Consider the following 10,574-nt stretch of genomic DNA (forward strand, 5'->3'; position numbering starts at 1 on the left):
CGTGACTTCGATGCTGCTGACACCGTCGACCACTACGACGCAGCCAGCACCGCCACCCCCGACGCCATATTTTCGCCAGTCACAGCCGCCGCCAGCTATGCCGTATCGCCGCCAGCCGATTGCTGCGCCTCGGTCTTACGGCGAATCCCCTGTGGGCTACCCGCTTCGAAAGACTGATTTGTGGCGCACCGCTGACCGCCGGCCGCTGTGCTTTCATTGCGGCGAAGCTGGACATGTTTATCGCGCGTGCCGCTACCGCGCAGCCGGGTATCCAAGGTTTCCCAACTGCAATTACCCTGTGTTTGATGCTGCACGTACCTGCGACGACAATTCTACAAACTTTCGGCCAGAAGGTTCAGCGACGTCTCGATCACGTTCCCCTTCTCCGGCTCGTTATACCCCACCGACCCGTCGCGATTTTTCTGACGCCTCTAGGGGCAGGTCCCCTAGCCCACGCCGGGGAAACTAGAAGCAGCGACCTCCGGGGGTGAGGTTGCAAACCGTCTAGCTTTCCAAGAGCTCCCATCACCGACGACCGACGACTCTAAAACTCCGACGTCTCCAACCGCACCCCCTGTAACCGATGCCGTCAGCGCCGATCTTGTCGTTTTCATTGACGGACACCAAGTGGCCGCTCTCATCGATACTGGTTCGCATTTTTCGATAATAAGTCAAAAGCTGGCCGACAGGTTGAGAAAAGTGAAGACGCCGTGGACCGGGCCCAACATCAGAACTGCCGGCGGCCAGTTGATGACGCCGATCGGAAAATGCACAGCCAGGATAGTAATCGCCGGTGAAACCTTCGTCGCCACCCTCGTCATTCTCTTTGAGTGCTGCAAGGAACTTATATTGGGCATGGATTTCTTGAGGGAGTACGGTGCAGTGATTAATGTCCGTGACCTCGTCGTCACATTTTCTACGAGCTCAGACGACGTCGACTCCGCGGAGCACCAGCGACCCCGCTTACGTATCGCCGACGACGACGTCACGCTTCCGCCGCGAAGCTGTGCCCTCGTACCTATTCGTACCTACAATATATTCGAGTCTTATGCCTATACAAACCTTACCTCATCGGCCACACGCAGAAATAATGAAACTGCAACATTGTTTGATTTATGTATCACAGACGTATACGCGTCAATTACATCTTCTGGTATTTTATCATGAGATATCAGTGGTCACCTTTCTGTCCTTTGTTTTTTATCCATTACGAGCAAGAATAATGAAAACGTGCCTACATGGAGCTCCTATCGAGATATTAGCTTGCCCACGCTGAATACGTTCCGAATACTTCATATAAATTGGGAAGACATTGTAATGCAACTGGATGTCAATAAAGCCTTTAAATTATTTTTAGAAAAATTAAAGGCGTGCTGCGAGGTCGCATTTTCACATAAAGTACGAAAATAACATAATAGAAAAGCTAGAAAATCTTGTATGACGACAGTTCTTATTAAAAGAATTGTAAACTTACCGAGTTCGAACAATTCAGAAACAAATTAAATAGTGAACATAAGAAAGCGAAGCCACAATATTGTAATTCATTGTTTTCGCGTATTCGCAACGACCCCAACAAAATATTGCATGAGCTTAACACTATTACGCACACTGCAGCTGCCAACCACCCAAGTTCCTACAGCCATTACATTACACACGCATTTTATAGCTACAGTGGTGAATATTCGCCTTCCACCGGTAGTAACATAACAGAAGACACATTCATCTTCAGGAAACATAGTGTAGTGAACTCTATTTCTTTATCGCAAACGACCTACATTGAGGTACAAAGATTAATAAGAGAAAATATGTAGGGTAGGATAACATTAAAGCTCAAACGATTAAGCATGTCTCTGTCATTATTTGCAAACCTTTGACGCCCATTATTAATTGCATGCTGGAGTCAGGTTTACTTCCAGAGGATCTTAAGATGGTCAGGATGTGTCCAGTGATGAAAAAGAATGGAGATACAAATGTTCATAATCATAGGCCAATCTCTGTCCTTCCCGTGTTATCAAAACTGTTTCAAATCAGTATCAGAGATCGTTTACCAGGTTTCTGCAGAAACAAAATCATGCCTGGATCACATTTCCGTTTCCGTAAAAATTTCTCTACTGAGCAGGAGGTCGCTAGGGAAGCGCCGACAAGTGCGGACGCGCAAACATCGGCTCCCGTTTCTTCAAATGTGTTCGGTGGTACAGTCCGCGAAAACACTTGAATATTGTGCATCATTCGACGCCGTTTGTTGCGGGGATCAATCCAATACTGGATTTATATCGGTAGGTGCTTTTCTGGATCTTTTCTGGAACATTTCGCCACGCCGGGCGGAGCAAACCCTAACGGGTTAACGCCGGTGAGCAATACGGGCTAGGCCTTGGCCTAACTCTGGAGTGGTGGGGCATCATGCCTGAAGTCGAGATGGTGGAGGGGGTAGAAAAGCAAGGTGCCCCGGCTGGACCACGGCAACGGGCAAGACTAGGAAGGCAAGGCAAGAAACTTCCAAGTCGACGCCAAGCCTGATAAAGCAGAGAGGCGGCAGGGGCGGCCGCCGCACGGCAGCCCCGCGGAATGCGCTGAAGAAGCTGGCCGCAGCCTCAAAGCTCCCGAGACTGCCACGGGACCATATTCGAGTCATCGTTAGGCCTAGGGGTGGCGTCGACGTAAAAAAATATCAGCACTATTAGGGTGGTACAAGTGCTGGCTATGGCGGCGGCGCTTTCACCCAACGAGGTTGGCGAAGACATCGTCTGCCCAAATAACGTGCAAAACATCTACGTCGGCTCAACACCAGAAGAAAGGAACGTGCGTGCTTGCGCGATGGTTCAACAGATCCACCTGCGCGAAGGGGTCTTTGAAGTGGCCGCGTACATGGCCGCCTTGGACAATACATGCAAGGGTGTTGTGAGGGGAGTCGACGTCGGTTTCAGCGACGCTTAGCTCCGGGCAATGATCGTACACCAGCGGAATCCCACCGTGTTGGATGTGCGTCGTATCAAGACCACAACCACGGTTATCGTCCTGTTCGACGGACTGATGGTGCCGAACTTCATCATGTATGGAGCGGGAATGCTGCCCTGCTCTTTAAACAGAAGGCAAGTTGAGTGTGCGGTATACGGTTGTGGGGAACAGGGCCACAGGGCCGATGTATGTCCGAACCCAAGTATGAAGAAGTGCAGGGTATGCGGAGCCGCGTCCCCCACAGAAGGCCACCAGTGTGAGGCGAAATACGGCATATGCGGAGGCCCTCACCCAACGGCTGATCGTAAGTGCGAGGAACGCTTCCAAACGCGGTATGTCGTCAGGCAGAGACGCCGAAGGCGCCGGCGGTAGAAAACTGGTGACGCCAAGAAAGGGGCCAACGCGGCACGCCAGGTGAGCCAGGCACTGACATCAGCGCTACGGAAGAGTTCTTCGAGGGGGCGCTCCCGCTCACGCAGTCTTTCCCACTCTAGAACGCGCTCCCGCTCACGTGGGCGCTCCCTGCAACGAGGGCGCTCTGAATCTAGGGGCCGCTCCAAGTCGAAGGTGCGCATCGCAGGAGGTCCCACCTGGGCCGACAAAGTGAAAAAGACGCAGCAGAAGGGCCGGACGCAACACGCCGCCGCACAGGAGAGCGAGCGATCCCCCGATCTCAGGATCGTGCAGTTGATGAACGAAAACGACAGTCTGAAGGAGGAAATCCAGAGAATGAAGGCTGACTTTGAGACCTTCCGAAACGCCAGCGCCGTCCAAGTGGCCGCGGCAAGGCAAACGTTTACGGAAGAAGGGGCCACAGCAAGGGCGGTCAAGCACAGAGCCACCTGCTCCCAGGGTACGGTTGAGGTCGTAAGCACAGCGGGGGCTGCCATGCAGAGGTCCTTGGACCGCATGCGAAAATTCTTTGCCGAGCTGGTACAGAGTAACCAGGCCCTTCTACTCAGAGTGAAACTGCTTGAGAACGAGCTTGCCAAGCGATGTGACCTGACTACGGCGACACCGCCAGGCCAGAGGTGGTGTCCAGTTAAATGCTACAAGACAACCAGCAGTCGTGGGCTGACGAGCAAGATGTCATCCCAGCCCACCTCCGGTCCAACATGCCCAACCATGACGAGACAGGATAGTAAGCTCATCATGTGGCAGTGGAGCTGCGCCAGGTTCCGGAGGCGCAGGCCTCGATCGGTGCAGTTCATCAAGGCCCGGGAGCCGCATGAGAGGCCCCATGTCATTTTGCTACAGGAAACGGGAATGGAAATGATTTCCCTCCAGGGGTACTGAGCTGTCTGCTCGTTGGCGGAGAACGGGCTCGGCATCGCGATACTTATTGTAAAGAAGTGCGCCTTCCAAGGAGCACGATCTTCGTCTTGGCAACACCAAGCTGGAAGCGTTGCTCATCGAGATCATACCCAACAATTGGCTCAAGAATAGCGTCTACGTTATCAATGTGTACTGCTCTCTTAGGGACAACCGGCAGACCTTCTAGAGCCTAACAACCAAGACATCGTCCAAGGCGAGGGAGACGCCGCTCGTTATGGCTGGAGATTTCAACGCGCCCCACGAAGCCTGGGGCTCCGTGAGAAGCATTCGCAAAGGCTGCAGACTCCTGCAGGCAGCGACTGGCAGCTCCCTAGAATTGATAACAGACCCTCATTACCCCACGCGCATGGGAAACTCGGTCTCGAGAGACACCACCCCAGACCTGGCCTTCGTGAAGAATGCGCCAGGAGCTGAGTGGCACAACTTACAAGAGAACCGGGGCAGTGACCACTACATCGTGGAAATCTCCGTATCGATCAGCGCAGCCCCGCAGAGGGCCTTTGAAATAGTCGACTGGGACGCCTTCCGAAAGAGATGGAAAGACGACCACGAGAAATACGAGTCGTTTGCGGACCTCATAGCGCAACGCAAGAAGGATGTAGCTGCGGTCACCAGGACCGTCGAAATGGACCTCCAGCTCGACCGCATGGACGCTCGATGGGCGCACCTGCTCGAAGCCAAGAATTCCTTCACGGCCAGATGGAAGACACAGAAGCTGAATCGCAACCTCAGGAGGAGGATCGCGGCCCTCAACCGCAAGATCAAATCGCACTGCAAAGAGCAAGGCCAGAAGCAATGGAACGAAGTGTGCGCGTCGGTAAACGGCCTGATGTGTGCGGGAGGCAAGTGGAACCTCCTCAAGCAGTTATTGGACGACACGTTGTCCAAGAGAAACCACACTCTGGCCATCGATAGGCTGGTCCACAAGCTCAATAGCGAAGGCGCATCTACGAACAAATTGATGGAAGAAGTCGCGCGTCGCTACCTCCCCATCGGCCAGACCGGGCCTGAAGATTACCTTGCCTATAGCGGCAAGGCGGGCGAGGAGCTCGACGCCCCCTTCTTCGTCTCGGAAGTCAGAGCGGCCCTTCAAGGCCTCAACGGAAGATCGGTGCCCGGGTCGGATGGAATCTTGAACAGACTCTTTCGAAATTTCGACGACGGCTCGATCGAACTGCTCACCAAAGAAATCAACAATGTCTGGAAGGCCGGCATCGTACCGGATGCCTGGAAGGAAGCCAGGGTGATCCTAATTCCGAAATCGGGCAAGACACAAGCCATAGACAGTCTGTGACCCATTTCCGTCACGTCTTGCGTGGGCAAGGTGGCGGAGCATGTCATCCACGACAGAATCTCGAGGCATGTCGAGGAACGACACCTTCTGCCGTCGAGTATGCTCTGCTTCATACCCTCGCTGTCCACTCAAGAGGCAGATAGTCGACGTGGTCACGAGAGACGTCTGAGGCATCTTGGCGCTGGACATCGCCAAGGCCTTCGACCCGCTCAAACACAAGCACGTCCTCGACTCTGTGGCGAGATTGAACCTCGGCGAACGCTTTCACGCATACGTGAGCTCTTTCCTCAGGGATCGCAAAGCCACGATCAACTTGGGCCAGATCAAGTCGGACGATTACGCGCTGGGATCCTTCGGCACGCCGCAGGGTGCGGTGTTATCTCCAGTGCTCTTCAACATCGCCATGAGAGACCTATCAGTCCGACTCGACCGAATCGGGGCCGTCAATCTCAATCACGCTCTCTACGCGGACGATATCACCGTCTGGTGCGGCGGTGGGTCGGACGCAGCGGTGGAACGGGCCCTGCAAAAGGCCTTGCACGTCACGGAAGAATTCCTCGAGGGCTCGAGACTGGTTCTCTCGCCGACCAAGTCGGAACTCTTGCTGTATCGGCCCGACAGAAAAGGCCGCAAGTTAGACACGACGCTGGATCAAGTACCGATCGAACTCAGAACGAAGACGGGTCACCGCATCCAGAGGGTGGATTCTCTCCGGGTGCTCGGACTGGTCCTCAATGCAAAGGGCAGCAACGCGCCAACGATCGCGTGCCTGAGGGTGAAGACAGAGAGCATGCTCAGACTCGTTTCATTAGTTACGAGCAGGAGGAGGGGGCATCAGCGAAGCCAACCTCATAAGGATATAGCACGCCTTCCTCATGACCCTTATCAACTACGCGGCTTCTGCGCTAAACTAGTCGCGATCGGAGGAGAATAAAATGTACGCACATATTAAACGAGTCTTCGGCATCCCCATGACGACCAGCACGGAGAAGTTGATGCAACTCGGGGTCCAGAACACCTTGAGCGAAGTCGTCGAAGCACAGAAAAACGGCACAGATCGTTCGCCTCTCTACTACCAAGCCGGGCGCCGAATAGCCGAGATGGTGGATCTGGCAGCCACGGCCGAGGAGTCGTGCGCCGTCCCGCTCTGCCAGGGTGAAAGGGACGCCTTTTGAGTCTCCCCCTTCTCGAGGGACGTTCACCAACAACACAACGATGCCCGGCGCGCAGCCAGAGCCCGAGCACTCATCAAGACTGCCCTGCAGTACCGAGACCTCGCAACCTTTGTTGACGCGGCGCGGTATCCCGGATCAAACTCGGTCGTGGTCACGGTGGTTGACCCCCAGGGCAAGATCCTGAATGCAGCGTCTATGCAACGCTCGACGGCGTCCGTCGCAGAGCAAGTCCCAGTGGCGCTGGCTCTGCGCGAAACCGGGCGCACGCAGATATTCACAGACTCCAGGTCGGTCGGCGGCGATGACCTTTCTCGCCGGCTCGGTCTCCGCCGAGGCTGCGGCGGTGCTGAGGACCCGCTAGACAGGCACGGCCCGTGACGTCATCACTTGGTTCCCGGCTTACATGGGCCAGAAAGTCTCCACCGGCTCGATCAACCGCAGTGAGCTGACCCACGACCAGGTGCGAGGTCTCGTTAACCGCGCCGGTCCGAGGGGCCCGGCTTCGCAGGGTATCGACCGAACCACGGACCCACTGCTTACTTTCCACGAGATCACTGCTCACTACCAGCTGGGACGCAGGCAGTTTCCGCTTCCTCATCCGAAGCTACGCACACCCAAGGCCTCGGTGCTGAGAATGCTGCAGACGGGCTCCTTTCCGTCCCGCTCAAGGCTGAGCCACCACACTCCGGGTGTGGATCCCCGCTGCCCAGATTGCGGCGAGGAACAGTCCACCTTGGACCACATGCTGTGGCAATGTTCTGCGTTGCGCCACACGCCTTTCAGCAGGCAACAAGACTGGGATGAAACCGTCAAGAGCGACGACCTTCAAGTCCAGCTTGGGGCTGTCCAAAGGGCCTTCGACAGGGCTGAAGATCACGGTCTTCCGCCCCCGGCACGGGTGCGGCCTGCGACTACGACAAAGTAGTCCCTTAGGGCCAATTAAAGTTTCCTGTCTGTCTGTCTGTCTGTCTGTCTACTGAGCAGGCGCTGCTGGACATGAAGCACACAATAACCAACAACATAGAAGATACACAATAGGTCTCTTTTTAGACCATCAGAAAGCTTTTGATTCGGCTGATTATGATGTGCTGCTGTCCAAACTCAATTGTTATACCATCCGCGTAATTGCACTTGACCTAATGAAGAATTCCCTAAAAGACACTCTACAGTATGTAGCCTTGAAAAACGATGTATCGCAAAAATTGAAATAATCAGAGGAGTACCCCTAGGGTCAACACTCGGGTCATTATTATTTAATTTATACGTAAATAATCTAGCTGAATTACAATATTGCCATAGTTTAATATGTATGCCGATGATGCCAACGTCTTTTTCGTGGCCAAAAACACTTTCGCATATGCAGCAGATAGCGAATGAGTGTTTAAATGTACTACTAATTTGGTTAAGTAAGAACAAGCTACAGTTAAATGTACATAAAACTAAATAAATTATTTTTGGGCCATGAAACAAGCCATTTAACGAGCAAAAAATAAGACACTTTAATGAAACTAAAATAGAGGAGATAGAGGCACAGAAATTTTTAGGTGTCTGGTTTTAGAAAGACCTACGTTAGTATACGGATGTAGAAAAGTTAACGGCAGAACTAAGCAAAGCTGATGGCTGCCTCTTTAAACTTAGTGAGTTGCTGATGTCGTGCTTAAACAAGGCGCTCTATTAGGCGTTATTTCATTCCAGATTATCATACTGCTGCTTATTATGGAGTACTACAATCAACCAGAATTTATCTAAAATTACTGTATTCCAGAAACAGGTTCTGCGAAAATTTTACAATTATCATAGGCAACCGCAGGGCTTTCGTACTCATCGATTGTTTCTTAAGCATGAAATTCTAACCGTAAACCTGGTATATACATACAAACCAATACAGCATATAAAAATATCAATTATACAAAATTGCGTCAATTATACCTGCCCCACAGTATTGCCTGAGAATACACATAATGAGGACACCGCAAATGAAATCTAAATATGGTAGACAGCATATAAGCTATCAAATTCCCATTTCGTTAAATGGAATAGGGCAGACAATTAACTTTATTGAACACATCAATAAAGACATATAAGAAAGTTAGTATTAGAGTATGGTACTGTGCAAAACTAAGGTTTTCTTCTTTCTTTTCATGGAAATTTTACTTTTATTTCATTTTTGTGCGTTTTGAATACCTTAAGCGCATGTGTGAATACCCAACCCCATATGTGAAAAAAACACTGTTTTAAATAATTTTCTGAGTCATCTGAAGCGAAAATTATTCTTCTCAATATTTTTGTGCATTAGAGTGCATTTACACCATATGCGTGAATACTGCTTTATGTTTGTAGATTTCCGCGAAAATAATTACTCTCTTTATTTAAATTGCTAGCTTGTAGTTATTGGTACAATTTGTGTCAAATTCAACAATGGAATTGCATCACATTTCATTTCTTGTGTGTGCGTTTTCTACGTTTGAAATGCTATCATGAGCAAGAACCCTTTCAGGCTATATTTAGAAGTTACCTTTAGCTCATGCTTTGCTTTCTTTAGTATTTTGAAAGAAAGAATAAACTCTTCTTGTTCTTCTTCTTCTTCTTAGGCATATTTGTGATTTCCTGTGCATACTGCGGCGGTAACGATAACAAAGAACAAAACATACGTGCCTTCGGCATTGAACCATGTCACTGACATAGGCACGGTGAAATTGGAAGGCAACTGAATATGCCACATAAAGGAAAATAGATGCAACACTACAACTGACAACGCAGCTCATTTTGTTAAACGTTGCACGAAAGTTATAAAGATGTCCTTCATTTCCAATGCAACACCACGTGGTGCACAAACAATTAGCATTCGTCATTACTAAGATACTTATTCAGTTATGCGAATACATGCAGCGCCACAAGGGCATTGTAGCAGGGGGAGGCACTACAGAGATACACTAGTACAGACAGGACTGACTCCGGAAAGGAAACATGTAGAAAACTCAGAGAAAGAAAAGGAGAGTAAGACTAACATCACCAGGAAAACATAGGCAAAGGCAATCGAGAAAGCAGTTAGGCTAAAAGATAAATTATTGCAACAGGCAAGCCACAAACCAAGACACAAGTGAAAAAATGGAACGTGCTAATATGCAGCAATGAAAAATTTAACAATAGGAAAGATTTAAACTCGGAACAGGCTTCACGTTGATTAATGCTCTTAGGGAGCCAATTCATAGAATAAATTGCGGAAGAATAAATTGCGGAAAGCTTCAGTGCGACAGCGCAATTCAAGAACTTTATAATCGTGATCGCATCGCTGATAGACATAGTGGTGAGGCAAATGTACAGATATTTGTCTATTTCAGTGACACCAGAATATATCTCGAAAAACAGTTGCAGTTTGGCGTTAACTCGACGACGTGCTAGTGATTTGCAGTCTATATTTTCTTTAATTACTGAGACACTGCTGCGAAAGTCATAATTGCCAGAAACAAACCTTGCAGCACGGTTTTGAATTCGTTCTGTGTTTTCAAGAAGGTGCGAGGTTTATGGCTCTGACGCTACAGAAGCGCATTCATGAATTGGGCGCACATTTGCAACGTAAAGTTATTTTTTACATTTAAATGGGCCTGATAAGTATTACGTCTGGTAAAGTTAAGTTTTCTGGACGAGTTTAAAGCGAGATATTCAATAGGTATATTGCACTTCAAGTTTTCTAGAAAAAAAGAATACACCAAGATATTTATAATGCTGAAGCAATTCAAGAAGAAGGCCATCTAAGTTATACAGTGATCTAACTGGCAGACGCTTTCGGGTAAATGACATGAACTAACAATTTG

At 50.1% G+C, this 10,574-nt stretch overlaps 1 protein-coding gene across 1 annotated transcript; it reads left to right on the plus strand.

Annotated features, from left to right (window-relative positions):
* Positions 1-4,504: 4,504 nt before the first annotated feature.
* LOC142575004 (uncharacterized) lies at positions 4,505-5,584 on the plus strand. Its single transcript, XM_075683979.1, has one exon. The coding sequence runs from the start codon at positions 4,505-4,507 to the stop codon at positions 5,582-5,584; it is 1,080 nt and encodes a 359-aa protein (XP_075540094.1).
* The last annotated feature ends 4,990 nt before the right edge of the window (positions 5,585-10,574 follow it).

The sequence above is a fragment of the Dermacentor variabilis genome, chromosome 3, assembly GCF_050947875.1.
Source record: "Dermacentor variabilis isolate Ectoservices chromosome 3, ASM5094787v1, whole genome shotgun sequence".
Lineage (NCBI taxonomy): Eukaryota > Metazoa > Arthropoda > Arachnida > Ixodida > Ixodidae > Dermacentor > Dermacentor variabilis.

Coding starts and splice junctions, on each gene's coding strand:
- LOC142575004 (XM_075683979.1), top strand. CDS start 4,505: ATGGCTGGAGATTTCAACGCGCCCCACGAAGCCTGGGGCTCCGTGAGA.